Here is an 18692-nt window from a genome sequence, read left to right on the forward strand (position 1 = left end):
CTTTTTCCAAAAGCACTATGAGGGTTTTTTTTTGGTTGTTCTCAATAAAGACATGAAAGATCAGAATTTATTTTGTGTTATTATTTTAGGCACATTATATTTGTTAATACTCTTGACTTAGATGAAGATCAGATCACATTTCATGACAAATTTATTCAGAAAACCATGAAATTCCAAAAGGTCCACATACTTTTTCTTGCCTCTGTGTATATATATTAGTGTGATAACCCTTTGCCTTCAATAATGCCTCAGTAGTCTCAGGTACACTGCGTACAGTTTCTATTACACAGCGCGCGCTGTAGTGTTTGGGATTATTAAAATATTTTTGTCTCTGTACTCCACAGCTTGAAATTTGCACTCTAACAATTCACGTGTGGTCACAGGATACATTCTCAGATCTTAATAACGGATATTTTATACATTTAAGTCAAAACCATTTATAAATTACAGCACTTTTTTTATACATAAGCCCCCTCTTCGAGGCACCGTGAAGTCTGGGACGTAGGGCTTTGCGGTGTTTCTGATTACTCAGGTGTGGAAGTCAAGGAAACCTTTATAAGACTGAGAAATAAGAAAAAAAACCATCAGAGACCTCAGATTGACCGAAATCGACTGTTTGGAACATTATTAAGAAGAACGAGAGAACTGATGAGCTTTGTAATCATTAAAGGACCAGTAGGGTGAGGAAGACCTCCACAGCTGACCACAGAAGAATTCTCACCATAATGAAGAAGAAGATTCCAGAGCAGCGATCTCAAGCTTCTATCAGGAGAACATCCAAGCTTCTATCAGGAGAACATCCTTCTATCAGGAGAACATCCAAGCTTCTATCAGGAGAACATCCAGGGTTTACATCACCCGGAGGAGCATGCAACTCCCTAAACATTGGGTTTATTACACGGCATGCTCCAACGCATTATAATGACTTACTAGTGACTTCTACAGGTGGATCATGACCAGATCATCATTTTTAAGTTTTGCAGTTTTGCAATAATGCCAATTGCAGAAGTGAAGCTAGAAGTTCCACAGACAACTTTAAACAGTGTTAAACACCATAAAACACAGACCTTTCTGTATCAGACCAGCCCCAATTTTAGGTGAGCAAAAGTATAGGAACAGATCAGTCTTAAGGTAGGTAAATAAAGTAAATAACACTAAATAATTGGTTGCATTTCCCTTACCTGAAATAACTGCATCAATCCTGTAACTCACTGACACCAAGATGTTTTAAGAGTGGATCTGATGCGTGTCTGATCTAGGACCACATACGACAGTGGCTAAGGTCTGATTTGAAATGATCCAGCAGTTGGGAAAAGAATCAGATCTGTGTGACATTCAGGCAGAAAATCAGATGTGATGAAGAAAATAAAGAGATTGTGTAAGTCACTCTGGAGAAGAGTTACATGTCACGATTCCCCCTTGAAGCAGCGTGCTCGAAGGTCAAGCCTCCAGTCCCTGAGCTCCAGGTCAAGTCTCCAGTCCCTGAGCTCCAGGTCAAGCCTCCAGTCCCTGAGCTCCAGGTCAAGCCTCCAGTCCCTGAGCTCCAGGTCAAGCCTCCAGTCCCTGAGCTCCAGGTCAAGCCTCCAGTCCCTGAGCTCCCGTTCAAGGCTGCTGACACGCCCAGCCAAGCTCTGCTCACGCCACAGGCTGCTGACACGCACAGCCAAGCTCTGCTCACGCCACAGGCTGCTGACACGCACAGCCAAGCTCTGCTCACGCCACAGGCTGCTGACACGCACAGCCAAGCTCTGCTCACACCACAGGCTGCTGACACGCACAGCCAAGCTCCGCCCGTGCCCACGGTTCACCTGGTGACCTCAGAGCCTCAGCCTTCCTACTCCATGGCAGATAGCGTTCCCCCCTTCTGCGTCGAGGAGACCCACGTTCCTCTCCCTGACCGCACGGAGACCCACGCTCCTCTCCCTGGCCTCACAAGGGACTTCTCCTGCACTCCTGAGTACAGCGCTCTGTTTCCCTGTTCAGCTGTGGACACTACTCAGTCATCCTACTCCATGGCAGATAGCGTTCCCCCCTCCTGCGTCGAGGAGACCCACGTTCCTCTCCCTGACCGCACGGAGACCCACGCTCCTCTCCCGGGCCTTACAGGGGACTTCGCTCTGCCTTCCCGTTCAGCTGGGGACGTCGCTCCGCTTTCAGGCTCCGACGAGGACGTCGCCATGCTTCCCTGCTCCACTGAGTACAGTGCTCTGTTTCCCTGCTCCATTAAGGACATCGCTCTGCCCTCATGCCCAGCTGAGGTCGTCGCTCAGCCTCCTTGTCCAGCTGAGGTCGTCGCTCAGCCTCCCTGTCCAGCTGAGGTCGTCGCTCAGCCTCCCTGTCCAGCTGAGGTCGTCGCTCAGCCTCCCTGTCCAACTGAGGTCGTCGCTCAGCCTCCCTGTCCAGCTGAGGATGTCGCTCCGCTTTCAGGCTCCGACGAGGACGTCGCCCTGCTTCCCTGCTCCGCTGAGTACAGTGCTCTGTTTCCCTGTCCAGCTGAGGTCGTCGCTCAGCCTCCCTGTCCAGCTGAGGTCATCGCTCAGCCTCCCCGTCCAGCTGAGGTCGTCGCTCAGCCTCCCCGTCCAGCTGAGGTCGTCGCTCAGACTCCCCGTCCAGCTGAGGTCGTTGCTCAGCCTCCCTTTCCAGCTGAGGTCATCGCTCTGCTTCCCTACGCCGCCAAGAACACCGCGCCGTTTCCTGGCTCTGCTCGGGACATCCAACCCAGGGGGCCGGGGCCGCCAATGAAGATGGATGACTCATGGCACTCCGGGAGGAGTGCCTTTAGGGGGGGGTTCTGTCACGATTCCCCCTTGAAGCAGCGTGCTCGAAGCGCAAATGCGCGAGCACCTGCTTTTCCGTTGTGACCGTAGGGACATCGGGACACGTGGGTTTTGTTTATGTTTGTCATGTGTCCTCCCTGTTCCGTCATTGGCTGGGAAGTCACGTGTGTCCGGATTACCCTCAGCTGTTAGCAGTTGCGAGGGTAATCATGTCCGCATATATACCGCGCGCTTCCCAGCACACAACGCGGAAGATTAAATAAGTAAGTAAGTAGAAAGTAATACGCAGTGTATGTTTCGCGTTAGTGTAGCCATAGTCATAGTCATAGCCATAGTCATAGTCATAGCCATAGCCATAGTCATAGTCATAGTCATAGTCAGTTCGTGCTGGATATCCGCTTCCAGTTAATTGTCATAGTTTGTTTCTTGTTTTGGTTATCGACCTAGATTCCTGCCTAGCCCCGTGTATACCTGTTTGCCACTCGCCTGACCTCTTGCCTGTTACTGGATTACGTTTGTGGATCATGTTTTGGATTTGTCTGCCTGCCTGTCTCTTTAAATAAACAACTGTTATCATGCACTTGCATCCGCCGTATCTCTGCTTCGTATCTCTGCTACGATGTGTGACAGAATCTTCCGCCGAAACATGGATGCAGCAGGAGGACTAGAGAGAAGGCACGCCAAAGCAACTAGGAAAATCGTAGGACAATACCACATCAGGGAACGCTCGGATTACTGGCCGCATTTTTCATCCGTGCAATTTCCCCAAAGGTACGCCATTGAGTTGCCGCCAGAGACAGCGGGATTGGGGAGCTACCCGCTGGAGTTTCTCTTCAGCTGCCAGGAGTATTTCTGCAGCTTGGCGGTTCCCAAGCCTACTAAGAGAGAGTGGATCAGGTTCCTGGTGTCCAGGTTTTGCGGCCCGGCCCGTGACTGGGCGGAGCAGCTGGTGAGTGCTGGATCGCCAGCCCTCTATGACGTCACTCAGTTTACAGAGCTGTTTATGGAGGAGTTTTCACAGCCTGGACAACTTCGTGGTCTGGATTTACTGGGGTGGAGAGTCAATGGGCAGCCCCAGCCTGACCTGCCCTTTAACCTGTACTATGAGGGAATTGACAGGTCAGCCTCCACCGATCCACTTCAGGTTCCAACCAACGTGGAGGAGGTGGCACCGTCATGCATGTCTGAGGGCTGCAGGAGGGAGACCAAGCTACAGTGCCCTACCTGTAAAAAACTGGGTCTCCAGGAAGCATTCTACTGCTCTCAGGAAATGCTTCAAGAGCAGCTGGCGGGAGCATAAGAAACTCCACCGGAGAGCCCGTGCAGAGATCCAGCCCGGGACCGACAGGGTGACCTCAGAGCTCGAACCTGAGCCCCACGAGGTGGGCTCACTGGCCGAGCTCCAACAAAAGGTCCAAGTCCAAGTCAAGTCTCACGTCCCTGAGAGCCAAGTCAAGTCTCATGTCCCTGAGGTCCAAGCCAAGCCTCACGTTCCTGAGATCCAAGCCAAGCCTCCAGTCAGGAAAGTCCAAGTCCCAGTCAAGTCTCATGTCCCTGATGTCCAAGTCCCAGTCAAGTCTCAAGTCCCTAAGGTCCAAGTCAAGTCTCACGTCCCTGAGCGCCAAGTCACGTCTCACGTCCCTGAGCGCCAAGTCAAGTCTCACGTCCCTGAGCTCCAAGTCATGTCTCACGTCCCTGAGCGCCAAGTCAAGTCTCACGTCCCTGAGATCCAGGTCAAGTCTCACGTCCCTGAGATCCAGGTCAAGTCTCACGTCCCTGAGCTCCAGGTCAAGTCTCACGTCCCTGAGCTCCAGGTCAAGCCTCCAGACCCTGAGCTCCAGGTCAAGTCTCCAGTCCCTGAGCTCCAGGTCAAGTCTCCAGTCCCTGAGCTACAGGTCAAGCCTCCAGTCCCTGAGCTCCAGGTCAAGCCTCCAGTCCCTGAGCTCCAGGTCAAGTCTCCAGTCCCTGAGCTCCAGGTCAAGCCTCCAGTCCCTGAGCTCCAGGTCAAGCCTCCAGTCCCTGAGCTCCAGGTCAAGCCTCCAGTCCCTGAGCTCCAGGTCAAGCCTCCAGTCCATGAGCTCCCGTTCAAGGCTGCTGACACGCCCAGCCAAGCTCTGCTCACGCCACAGGCTGCTGACATGCCCAGCCAAGCTCTGCTCACGCCACAGGCTGTTGACACGCACAGTCAAGCTCTGCTCACGCCACAGGCTGCTGACACGCACAGCCAAGCTCCACCCGTGCCCACGGTTCACCTGGTGACCTCAGAGCCTCAGCCTTCCTACTCCATGGCAGATAGCGTTCCCCCCTCCTGCGTCGAGGAGACCCACGTTCCTCTCCCTGACCGCACGGAGACCCACGCTCCTCTCCCGGGCCTTACAGGGGACTTCGCTCTGCCTTCCCGTACAGCTGGGGACGTCTCTCCGCTTTCAGGCTCCGACGAGGACGTCACCATGCTTCCCTGCTCCACTGAGTACAGTGCTCTGTTTCCCTGCTCCACTAAGGACATCGCTCTGCCCTCATGCCCAGCTGAGGTCGTCGCTCAGCCTCCTTGTCCAGCTGAGGTCGTCGCTCAGCCTCCCTGTCCAGCTGAGGACGTCGCTCCGCTTTCAGGCTCCGACGAGGACGTCGCCCTGCTTCCCTGCTCCGCTGAGTACAGTGCTCTGTTTCCCTGTCCATCTGAGGTCATCGCTCAGCCTCCCTGTCCAGCTGAGGTCGTCGCTCAGCCTCCCCGTCCAGCTGAGGTCGTCGCTCAGCCTCCCTGTCCAGCTGAGGTCTTTGCTCAGCCTCCCCGTCCAGCTGAGGTCGTCGCTCAGCCTCCCCGTCCAGCTGAGGTCGTCGCTCAGCCTCCCTGTCCAGCTGAGGTCGTCGCTCAGCCTCCCCGTCCAGCTGAGGTCGTCGCTCAGCCTCCCTGTCCAGCTGAGGTCATCGCTCTGCTTCCCTACGCCGCCAAGAACACCGTGCCGTTTCCTGGCTCTGCTCGGGACATCCAACCCAGGGGGCCGGGGCCGCCAATGAAGATGGATGACTCATGGCACTCCGGGATCAGTGCCTTTAGGGGGGGGGTTCTGTCACGATTCCCCCTTGAAGCAGCGTGCTCGAAGCGCGAATGCGCGAGCACCTGCTTTTCCGTTGTGACCGTAGGGACATCGGGACACGTGGGTTTTGTTTATGTTTGTCATGTCTCGTCCCTGTTCCGTCATTGGCTGGGAAGTCACGTGTGTCCGGATTACCCTCAGCTGTTAGCAGTTGCGAGGGTAATCATGTCCGCATATATACCGCGCGCTTCCCAGCACACAACGCGGAAGATTAAATAAGTAAGTAAGTAGAAAGTAATACGAAGTGTATGTTTCGCGTTAGTGTAGTCATAGCCATAGCCATAGTCATAGTCATAGTCATAGTCAGCTCGTGCTGGATATCCGCTTCCAGTTAATTGTCATAGTTTGTTTCTTGTTTTGGTTATCGACCTAGATTCCTGCCTAGCCCCGTGTATACCTGTTTGCCAATCACCTGACATCTTGCCTGTTACTGGATTGCGTTTGTGGATCATGTTTTGGATTTGTCTGCCTGCCTGTCTCTTTAAATAAACAACTGTTATCCTGCACTTGCATCCCGCCGTATCTCTGCTTCGTATCTCTGCTACGATGTGTGACATTACACAGTTGTAGTTTGTCTTTCGGCTGTGTAGCATGGACACCAGCGCTCTTGAGGAAAATGTGTAACTACAATGACTGAAGAGAATAAAAATTGTTGTTCCTCTGCTACGTCTGCGTCCATCATGAAGCGCCTCAGTGTGGTTCTCCTTCTGCTTCCACTCTCGCTCTGTTTGGCTGAAGTTGTGGAGAATTTTACTGAGAGATGTCCCTACGCTGAGTGGAGAAATTTCTCCTCCTGCGAGGTTTATTGGGACTCAGTTTAAACAGATGTCCAACTCTAAATAATAAAGCTGAATCTGCAGCATGTTCTGACACGATGAACAGGATCCCAGTTTACTCAGACTACAGGTTAAACAACTGTAAAGTGAAACTGAAAAAACTGAAAAGTGAAAAAATTGTAAAGTAAAACACCAAAGTCACCAAATTGGTTTACTGAACCTCAGGGAAGTGTAACGTAGGCTACTGTATCATAACTATTTATTTTAGAACTCACGCCAGTTATTTTATTATTGTTTTATTATTGTATTATTATTATATAGATATTTTATAATTGCTTCAAAGAAGGATGTTTTAACAGTGCTCTGAACAAAAGAATCAAATGTAAGGCTGGTATCAAAAATTACTCCAAGGTTCCTCATCTTACTTTGGGTCTTTAGAACAGAGCCACCAACAAACAGAGACAGTGGACCAGCTTTGAGAATTTGATGACGGGAGCCTATAAGCATAACTTCCTCTGTTACCTTTCACTGACGACACACCACTAGGTATGTGACACCTGGATTGCATTAGAATGGCCATGCAGTGACGGAACATTTATGAGCTTAGTGTCATTGGGAGAAAAGCGATGTAATGTGTTACAGGTACAAACAACATACCTTAACAACAAACAACATGTTTCATTACAACAAGTGCGACTGGTAAACAAGGTCTCAGTACCCTTTAAGGTCATGTATCTAGTAAGGTGATCCCATTTTACTACCGGATCTTTCATCACCACGCCAACAGGGCCTATAGTAGTGGAATTTGGAAAGACTGGTTCTGGGTGGATTAACCGGAAAGTGGCGAAGAATCCAAGGCATCCGGAACATTCCTCACCACTCTACATCATTACAGTGGAGGATAATTCAGAATATGAATGTCTTTCATTTTTTCTGATGCAAGCCACCTGCACAGATCTAAAATTTCCATAAGATCATTTAGAACATGCCTAGGGGTCTCACACAGGTGGACATCTAACATGTCTTGTCTTGCAGCAGTAAAAAAAAATCTTGTGCATATGATCTGCAGGCTAAGTCACGTTCGACAGTGCGGGTCTGACTGAACAATGCATGAGTGATCAGTAGAAGTGCCTGTGCCTCGGATCGGACCGCATTTATGATATTTTTGGTGCTATTTCTGATGTGTTGGAAACCAGTGGCCACCTGATTATCCAACCACGCTGAAAATTGTGATTGTCTGTTTATGTTGTAAGTGTTGGCTATGGAATTAACTGAGCCAAAGAGTCCTGCTATATTTCCAAGCAGGTCCCGTTTAGAACGTACAGGTGTTATTTGAACAGCAAGTCTGACTTTATAATCAGAGGTTAAATCATCGATTCGTGCCCGTAGCCATGCATATGATTTGGTGAAAGTTAAAACAAACAAAAAGAGCGACAAATGTGAAGATGTTTCTGAAATTTATCAGCGACCTTTTCTACTGTAAATTAAGACATCTCACTATAGAAATAAAACAAAACAAAAGCAAAGATAACTATCTCAGTGGATCCAGAGTATTCTCTGAAAACACTGGGCACAGTGCAAGAATGGAACGTTGAATGGGGTGCTAGCCCATTACAAAGGTACCACACATGCTCACACTCACACTTGCGCACACACACACTCACACACAGGGTCAATGCAGGGTGGTTAAAACACCTACTGACAGGGTTTCAAATTCCTATATGTATTAAGACACGTAGTGTGTGTTTTGTGTGTGTCTGTTGCCGTGTGTGACGGTGAGTTTTACTTAAGCGTAAGCACTAAAACATGGCAGGGTGTGCTGTTCTAGAAAATTAATCAGTGGCTTTGGAAAAATTACATTTGGGAATTTAGCAGCACTGTGAGATAAATATAAATAAAACACTCCAGCAAGAGGCAATATGACACTTAATTGTTTTCGATTCATGCTGCAAAATTTGGGAAATCCTGGCACTAAACCAGGGAGCCAGAATCAAAAATAATAATAATGTGTAAGTTGTGACCTGGCTCTATTAGCTATCCTGTTGCTGTGTGAGAGCATTTTATATTATCTACAGAGACGTAGCACCTTGAAATACTGTGGGGAGAAGCATTACAAGTTAAAATTCAACAGTCAGCTCTACTCCTTTGTAGGACAGTGTTGGTGTTATTTATGGTAAAAAATATACCACACAGTGCCATTAGGAGAGATCAGAAACAAAGTTCAACATAGCTAACACATGGGTCTTGAATACTCTAATGACTATTTCAAGATTAGCCTGTAGTTCTAACCTCAAACATAAGATCACTGGCTGTGGTTAACATTTACAACCTTAATATTCCTAAATGTTACAATTTTACCCAAATCCAGTCTTATGTGACCATTTTCACTACTTTAGTCTAAATGTCCGTCAGTACATTAACAACTTTAGGGTAGCTGTCTTTGCATCAGTCTAAATGTATGTTAAATACATAAACAACTGTAACAACTCAAGCTACATGAGCCTAAATGCAATATAATGCATTAACAACTATGCAACATAAGCTAAAGCCCCAATAGTCTAAATGTCATGTGTTTCTATAAGAAGAACTGTGGTTTTATTTGATGTAAGAAACTGTCACTTTAACAAGATAAGCTTAGTTCAGATATCACAAGTATTTTATAAACCAGCCGATTGTGATAGATTGCTATTTGGACATCTCAGAAATCTTTGTCAGGACAGAAATGCATAAATTATGGAAAGGTCATTAACCAAGTCATCATCAAAAGCAATGTTTACTATTAGGGACCGCTAACACTTTTGCTACAACCCCCAAAACTTTATTAAACACAGATTTGAGCTCGAACAGTGTTTCCTGCACAGGCACATTTATACGAGCTGTATGATCTGAATGTGCATTTTTGTGCCGAAGAAAATAAGGTGGTGGACGTCCATTCCCTAAAGACCAGCATTTTTGGTCTGCATGGCCAATTTTGTGGCAGAAGGAACAGAATTTGCCTTGCTTAATGTGTGAGTGGGATCTCACATCTCGTCTACTTCTACAGCAACAAATAGGGCTGCATAAATGTCCTTTTTTATATCATTTCTAATCACGTCACTTATTGTTTCTATTAAATCGTTCTGAATTCTGTTTGATGAGCCAGAAAACACAGCGGATGTCTCCAAATGTCTAGCTAACCCATCGTCTTTCTCAGCAAAGGCATGTAATAGTTCCACAGAGCTGACAGGATTAGAAGAGGTCGTCCTCTCATCTTTAACACGAAATGCTAATTTCTGTTCGGCTAGTAAGCAAGTTGCATTAATGAGGTCTTTTAAAATCTCTCGGTTTTCCTTTACCTTAGCATTGTGGAGGATAATATTTAGTCTCCGCTGTTTGTTCAAAGCCAAATCTATCCTTGCGCTTCCAAAAGTTTTTTAAAGCAATTTGGCTTTGAATGTGAGTAGTTGAACTTTCATGTCTGCTGAGGCTTCTTGTTATATTTTTCAAGTCACAAAATCCCGTTGTAGTCCAGACATTGTGACTCGTTGAGAACAAAAGGCAGGGGAAGCAGAAAAGGAGGTTTCTCAAAGTACAACCACACAGACAGGGTTTTTCGGGTGAACCACTCCGTTTGAAAAGAGCGTGTTATCTTCTCTCCCGTCGTTTGAAGCAAATCTTTTAGCTCTGGCATCGGTCTTCCATTACTTATCACTTCCGGGTTTGACTGAAAGTCCAGTTTTGAGAAATGTTTTAGCTTATATATATATAATCTTCCATTTTTGCAGTCAGGGCAACAAATGAAAATAAACGGACTGATGCGGTGCACTTGACTTTCTCTACTCGACTTTTTTAGCTAGCATAATACCCACAATGCCATTTGTCTGTAATACGTGAAGAAGAACAATAGCAGAACAAGCCCGCATGCTCACACACGCCCCCTTCAGTGAGGCAGAGGTACTGGCTGCCTCCCCTCCTGCTTTTTCACTGCGGCGTTATGTCAGATCAGCAAGACTAATATGTTATACACATACATGAAATACATGACCTAGACTATGGAATATGAGGACATATAATAAAAGTGTGTACAAACATTACATTGGTGACTCAATTGCACGTGCTCAAGTTGAGCAAAAAAATGAGCAACTCAACCCAGTTTGTGAGGGATTGCGCAATCCGAGACGAGGGTCAGCTCGTCCTGTTCTTTTATAGACAGGGTCGTATGAATGCGTGTGTCTCTGTGTCTGTGTGTCTGTGTGTGTGTGTGTGTGTCATATTTTTGGTTGTATGTGTATGGAAATTCATTATTAATTATTTACTTATTTTTCATCAGCCTTATGTATGTATGTATGTGTGTGTGTCATATTTTTGGATGGATGTGTGTGTGTGTGTGTGTGTGTGTGTGTGTGTGTGTGTGTGTGTGTGTGTGTGTGTGTGTGTCATATCTTTGGTTGTATGTATAAGGAAATTCATCATTTATTATTTTATCAGCCTTATGTGTGTGTGTGTGTGTGTGTGTGTGTGTGTGTGTGTGTGTGCGTGCAGGAATGCACCAGAACCGGATTTAAAGTTAACTACTGATATAAATCTTTAACTACACAGGTCAAGATAATGACATTGGTGATTAACTTTGACCTACACCTGTCAAGACCTGTCAACATAAATATGATTGAAGATGACCTTTGACCTAGACCTGTCAAAATAATCTTTTACGAAATATACGAACTATTTCTCTCTCTAAAGGCGTTACAGTAATCTACATTACATTACATTACATTTATTCATTTAGCGACGCTTTTATCCAAAGCGACTTACAAATGAGAAAAATACAAGCATAGCGATATATCAAGCAGAGAACAATACAAGATGTGCTACCGTACAAGATCCATTAATTGAGTTCCAGAAGAAGCAAAGTGTGCAGAGTAGAGGTGTAAGTGCGAGAGTAATCGAGCCGAGTGACAACAATTGAGTTAATCAGTTTTTCAGTTACAGAGAAGTTTATTTCCTGGTCCCAGTCAGGATCCGGGCAGCAGAGTTTTGTACACATTGCAGTTCGTTGATTGTGGATTTAGAAACTCCGGGTAAAACGGCGTTACAGTAATCCAGCCGAGTGACAACAAATGAGTTAATCAGCTTTTCAGCTACAGAGAAGTTTAGCATGGGGCGCAGTCTGGCTATATTTCTGAGGTGAAAGAAGGATGTTTTAACGGTGCTCTGAACAAAAGAATCAAATGTAAGACTGGTATCGAAAATTACTCCGAGGTTCCTCATCTTACTTTGGGTCTCTAGAACAGAGCCACCAACAAACAGAGACAGTGGAGACGCTTTGAGAATTTGATGACGGGAGCCTATAAGCATAACCTCAGTTTTCCCGCTGTTCAGGCACAGAAAGGTATTATTCATCCATGATTTTATCTCAGAAATACAGTCAGAAGGAAAACAAACATCAAGGTTGTAAGGGTCCACTCATTGGTCCAACGACGGTATCCAATGACGTGGTAGAAGGATTCCCACGTGTTCCTGTCTTTTTGAAGCGATGTGAATATATTTAAATTTGTCATTCCAGTTCTTCTCGACTCTCTCTTAAATTACATCTGACTCCAATTGTAAAAACCTCGATGTTGTATTCATTACTTAGTTATTCATATTTTGATACTTTTGGTCTTCTATACTTGATTAATTATAATTTATTCTATACTTTAAATTGCGCTAGTTCATTCGGATTCCGTGTCGAGCCTGTGTGCGCAGATCTCACGGTCACAAACTCGCCAGTCTTGGTCATTAGCCAGAGGTAATGGACTGATACTATTTAGACGACCGCCCCATGCTTACCCTTTCCTAAATAGTGCTTTATTTAGTCCCCTTAGATAGTAACACTTAGTTATAGTAAGGTTCTTTCTAGTCAGAGGTCATGACCACTAAAATCTACAGAGACAGACCAGTAATATCTGAGTAGAATTAGCTTTATATAATCATGCCATAGTTTCCTATGTACACGTCAACTAGAGTAAGATTACAATAACCAGAGGTTCAGACTTCCCCCTATTTAGACTTGGTCCATAAATGGTATTTCCTGTCGAGCATGTACGCACTAAGTACACCAACTAGAGCCAAGTCATTAACCTGGTCTCTTAGCTCCCGTAGATAGTAAGGGAAGTACACTCTAAATACACTGAACTTAATGCCAAATTGTTAGCCTGTACTAACCTGGTGGCAGATTTGCTGTAACAAGGACTTACGGTAATTTACTAGAGATAATAATTTCAGAATATAATAAAGTCTAATAATTTATTTAACCAGGTATGAAAACATCCAAATCCAACACTACTATTAATAATAAGAAATAATTACATTCAACATTACATTCCAGTCAAATCCAAAACATTATAACATAACATGAGAGAGACAACACTTACATACCAGGTAGAGAAAAACTACACACAGTGATGGTGTGGGAGATCTGTCTACAGATTCCCTGACTCTTTGCCCAGCTCTCCCCTAAATACCCGGATGCTCTGTGGGTCCACCAAAAGGTGCTGTTTGTGATTATAATTTGATGTTTGTGGAAGGATGTACCTCATTTACATACAGGAGATCATTTGAGTGAGGGACCTTGGGAGAGTTTGCCTTTAACGGCATGTACCATTTTATTTGAACTGCTGTTGAGGGAATGAGAACATAATTTCCAGTCACACTGAGACCTTTTGTGTAACTCAGTAAACATGTCTAGGTGACATCTTATTCGCATTGAAACGTTATGTAATGTATATTGACCTTGGGTGTGTTTAAGTTATCTCGACACGGAGAGAGAGAAGGGTGTGAGGAGAGGAAGTGAGGATCTTCCAGGCTCCACTCAGCAAGATGTGCTATCTCAGGTGTGGATGCTAATTTTGATGTACAGTTCCCTCCGAAACTATTGGAACACGAGGCCGAGTCATTAGACGTCTGGGTTCGAGATGAGAAGATGGAGATGAGACGAGAGTTCAGGATTTCAGTTTTTATTTCCTGGTGTTTATGTCTAGACGTGTTAAACACCATAAAACACAACCTTCCGTATCAGAACACACCATTTTTAGTTGAGCAAAAGTATAGGAACAGATCAGTCTTAAGGTAAGTAAATAACACTAAATAATTGGTTGCATTTCCCGTACCTGAAATAACTGCATCAATCCTGTAACTCACTGACACCGTGATGTTTTAAGAGTGGATCTGATGCATGTCTGATCTAGGACCACATACGACACTGGCTAAGGTCTGATTTGAAATGATCCAGCAGTTGGGAAAAGAATCAGATCTGTGTGACATTCAGGCAGAAAATCAGATGTGATGAAGAAAATAAAGAGATTGTGTAAGTCACTCTGGAGAAGAGGTACACAGTTGTAGTTTGTCTTTCGGCTGTGTAGCACGGACACCAGCGCTCTTGAGGAAAATGTGTAACTACAATGACTGAGGAGAATAAAAATTGTTGATCGACACTGACGCTGTTTCTAATCACTGCATGAGTCGCGCAGTAGGTTCTCCTGGAGTTCCAGACATGTTTGGAGCTGTGTGTAATTGTTTCATGTGGCGTCGTGTGTTCTTTATATCGTGTGTGTTCTTTCCTTATCTTTGATTCTGTGTTTGAACAGTTGATCGTGTAGCTTCCTGTTTGTAGGAGGACGGACACAGTAACGTAGCTCTGCTGATCACGCCTGCCTCGTGTTGTCTGTATAAAGTCTCTGACTCTGAGACTCTTCTGCACTCGTCGTTCAGTGAACATTGTGTTCCTCTGCTACGTCTGCGTCCATCATGAAGTTCCTCAGTGTGGTTCTCCTTCTGCTTCCACTCTCGCTCTGTTTGGCTGTAGTCGTGGATGATTTTACTGTGAGCTGTCCAGGGTTCTTCGCTACTCCGAATCATGTCGTTTCTCCTCCTACGGGTTTTACTGGGACTCAGTATAAACGGATCTGTCAAACTCTAAATAATAAAGCTGAATTCGCGACACTTTATGACACGACGTACAGGATCCCAGTTTACTCAGCATACAGGTTTACCGGACTAATGAAGTGTAACAGATTGGACAAGTGGCATACTGAACCTGAGGTATGTGTAACTCACTGTATCTTATAACTTATAACTATTTATTTTATAACTTATGTAACTTATTTTATGATTTTGCTATTTTATAATCAATAATAATAATGATAATGATAATAATAATAATAATAATATATTTTAATGAATGTTAATATATTATATGGTATTATATTAGTCTTCTGGAGACTCTCACACTTTCTTCTGTCTGTTTTTCAGCTAATGCCAGATAAGAGTTAGTAATGAATCTATTACAGAATAGGATCACTTCTTCACTGACACACAAACACTTTTCTACTGATACAGTAATGCAGAAATCAGAAAATACACATCTAAGACAAAATTAATATTATGAAAATGTGTGTGTGTGTGTGTGTGTGTGTGTGTGTGTGTGTGTGTGTGTGTGTGTGTGTGTGTTCCCCTGATGTAGCTGGAAGTTGGAATGCAGGATCAAAACCAGAAAACTTGTCTAGTTAATCAGGCTGTGAACGGAGATTATAAATATTCTGGCTATGATAGAGGACACCTGGCTCCAGTTTTCCATGCCACCTCACAGGACTGTGCTGATGCCACCTTCACGCTGACCAACGCTGCTCCACAGATCCACTTATTCAACCAGAAATGGTCTGATTATGCAGAGAGTACCGTGGCTAATGTACTGAATACAGATTGCATTAATGTAGGCCTGCGTGCATTTGTAGTAACTGGGGTTGTGCCGGATAATAAAAAAATGAATAATAGAGTGCAAATTCCCAGTCACTTCTGGACGGCATTCTGCTGCCTTGATAACAATAATAAAACTATACGCTCAAGTGCATATTATGGAGAAAAAGATGAGTCTGAAAAAGAAAAGAATGAGTCTGTAAAAGAAAAGGATGAGTTTGTAGTGTATCGGTGGAGTGTGAAGGACATGGAGACAGAGTTAACACAGCTGTATAAGATACATGTCAATAACATCCCTGATTTCCGCTTCACTTTGTTTGCTGGAAAATGTTATACAGAAACTGAACCAATGGAAAAACAATTAGTTGAAAAGCCAGCAAAGCGTAAAAAAGGAACCAAATACTGTAAATCAAATAAACGTCGAAAATTGTAAAGAAATTTAAAGCAGGAACGATGTTGAACTAGTGGAAAGTCAGAGTGTTGAATGGTTTCAGCGTCTGTCCTGTATGTTTCCCATTCAGTGGAACAACTTCTACACACATACACTTAAAAAAATGAAAACTAATCAGAAATCACTCATGTGTTGATTGACATGTTGTTGTACTTTTAATCAGTTTATTTCTGTCACTAAATTGGGATCAGATCATTTATCATGAATCACTGAATTGCAGTTTGATTTTCTGCAGAATTCGACATCAATAAAGAGCATCCAATTAAACCGTGTCTCCTCTTACTTACTGCCGTATAACATCTGGAGCATAGCTATGGGACATTAACACTTATTAAATGTACACTAGAATCTCACAGATATTTTCTGGAGCAAAATAATAATAATAAAAAGATCTACAAACATCTGGACATTCATTTTTGAGTCATTTTTTTGTTTTGTTTTTAAAAACCTTAGATTTCGGGAGGACGTAACTGACTGGTTACATACAAAAAGTTTCTGAACTGGAAATAAATCATGAGGAATTGTGCATTTTAATAAGAGACAACAAAACAAATTCTGGGAAATCCCCACCCTGAGTTAAAAAAAAAAAAAGCTCAAGATTATTAAAAGGAAAAATGCCCCCCCAAAAAACCCCTCTTAAATATTTATTTGATAAATGTAATCTTCAGAGAGAATTATTTTCATTTATTTTATTTTAGACTTTAAGTAGATTGTTTTTTACTGTGATTAATAAAAACTAAAACATTTTGCTTTACTGCAAGTGTGTGTTTTAAATCTTGTGCCTGGTCTGTAAAACTTCTTGTCAGCACATGATGGAAGTAATATCCCACACTGCCGGTCATTTTTCTCTTCTCCCCTCTTCATTATTTAAAATAAATAATATAAAAATCTAAACTTGAAATGTGTGCAGACTTTTGTCCTTATGCCATAGATTAAACATTCTTTAAAAAAAAGTTCTACATATTTTGTTATTTGTACAAGTAAGAAAAAAAAATATTTTAAATGAACTAGAACACGTTTAACGCGTTTTTTTTCATGTGATTTCATGGCTCCTTGCCGCTAGGCGGCAGCAGTGTGTGTTTACACTCAGTGACGCGGCGCTGTAACAGCAACAAAGAGGACCTTACTAAAACAGTCCTATTAATCGATTTTATCAAATCGATCAAGAGGTTTTAAAACATTTTACACCTAAAATCACATTTCAGTACGTTATAGAACGGTTTATAATGTTAAAGTGTCTTTTTAATTTTAGCGTCTGGCTTTAATTCTTGAGTAAAAAGTAGAAATTTATTCAACGAAAATCTGGGTATCGACTTGTTATGTGTTATCTTGGACAGTGTCGAAAACAGCGCCATCTGGTGGTTAGTAAAATAAATGAAGCTGTCAAAAGCCTGTGGAAGAAACTCGGTCAGATGAAGCAGAAATAGCACACTCTGTAGATCATTTCAATGTTATGTGCACAAATAAAAGTCTAACACGTGTGTGTGTGTGTGTGTGTGTGTGTGTGTGTGTGTGTGTGTGTGTGTGTGTGTGTGTGTGTGTGTGTGTGTGTGTGTGCATGCCTCTAACTATGACTTTGCCCGTCTTTCGATATGCATCTGTCTGTCTGCGTGCTTGTGGGTCTGTCTGTCTGTCTACACACAAGCCTGTCTGTCTGGCTGAGTGTGTATCTGTCTGTCTCCACTTGTGCATGTGTGTCTCTCTGAGTGTGTATGCCTGTATGTGCACATCTGTCTGTCTGTGAACTCAAGGGTTCACATACTTTTCCCAAAAGCACTATGAGGTTTTTTTTTGGTTGTTCTCAATAAAGACATGAAAGATCAGAATTTATTTTGTGTTATTATTTTAGGCACATTATATTTGTTAATACTCTTGACTTAGATGAAGATCAGATCACATTTCATGACAAATTTATTCAGAAAACCATGAAATTCCAAAAGGTCCACATACTTTTTCTTGCCTCTGTGTATATATATTAGTGTGATAACCCTTTGCCTTCAATAATGCCTCAGTAGCCTCAGGTACACTGCGTACAGTTTCTATTACACAGCGCGCGCTGTAGTGTTTGGGATTATTAAAATATTTTTGTCTCTGTACTCCACAGCTTGAAATTTGCACTCTAACAATTCACGTGTGGTCACAGGATACATTCTCAGATCTTAATAACGGATATTTTATACATTTAAGTCAAAACCATTTATAAATTACAGCACTTTTTTTATACATAAGCCCCCTCTTCGAGGCACCGTGAAGTCTGGGACGTTGGGCTTCGCGGTGTTTCTGATTACTCAGGTGTGGAAGTCAAGGAAACCTTTATAAGACTGAGAAATAAGAAGAAAAACCATCAGAGACCTCAGATTGACCGAAATCGACTGTTTGGAACATTATTAAGAAGAACGAGAGAACTGATAAGCTTTGTAGCTATAAAGGGAATAATCCGTGACCAATAGGCCGAGGAAGACCTTCTCACCATAATGATTAGTTGTGGCATTCCGGACCTCCAGGAAACGTGGGAAACATAAAAGGCTTATCCGAATCCCAGAGAGCCAGGTCTGTGTTTTTACTGGGTTTGCATGATACCACCGGAGATGAAAATAAGATGATGCCAACGCGGTGATCATCACACGACTTACAGAAGCCATTTTTCCAGAACACGGCACATGGAGGTACGTCGAAGGGTGTCGGCTGTCTTGTCACGGTGCATGAAGGGAACAGAAACGTGTATAAGTTGTCAGTACTGGATGTACATGTATATATTATTTACTGTACTTAATATTAAGTTGAATATACACAGTACACTGTGTGTGTAAAGGTTCTATAAGCAGCTCTTGTTAAGACGGAATATTAACAGAAAGCGGATAAACGCTTTTGCCTTTGCATC

General features: G+C 43.7%; 1 protein-coding gene and 1 pseudogene across 1 annotated transcript; one reads left to right on the forward strand and one right to left on the reverse strand.

Moving 5' to 3' along the window:
* Window positions 1-7166: 7166 nt before the first annotated feature.
* Window positions 7167-8278, reverse strand: LOC108258394 (uncharacterized; annotated as a pseudogene).
* Window positions 8279-13502: 5224 nt separating this feature from the next.
* LOC128629190 (endonuclease domain-containing 1 protein-like) lies at window positions 13503-16078 on the forward strand. Its single transcript, XM_053676084.1, has 2 exons — window positions 13503-14706; window positions 15128-16078. The coding sequence occupies exons 1-2, from the start codon at window positions 14413-14415 to the stop codon at window positions 15791-15793; spliced, it is 960 nt and encodes a 319-aa protein (XP_053532059.1). The 5' UTR covers window positions 13503-14412; the 3' UTR covers window positions 15794-16078.
* The last annotated feature ends 2614 nt before the right edge of the window (window positions 16079-18692 follow it).

This window comes from Ictalurus punctatus, chromosome 26, assembly GCF_001660625.3.
Source record: "Ictalurus punctatus breed USDA103 chromosome 26, Coco_2.0, whole genome shotgun sequence".
NCBI lineage: Eukaryota > Metazoa > Chordata > Actinopteri > Siluriformes > Ictaluridae > Ictalurus > Ictalurus punctatus.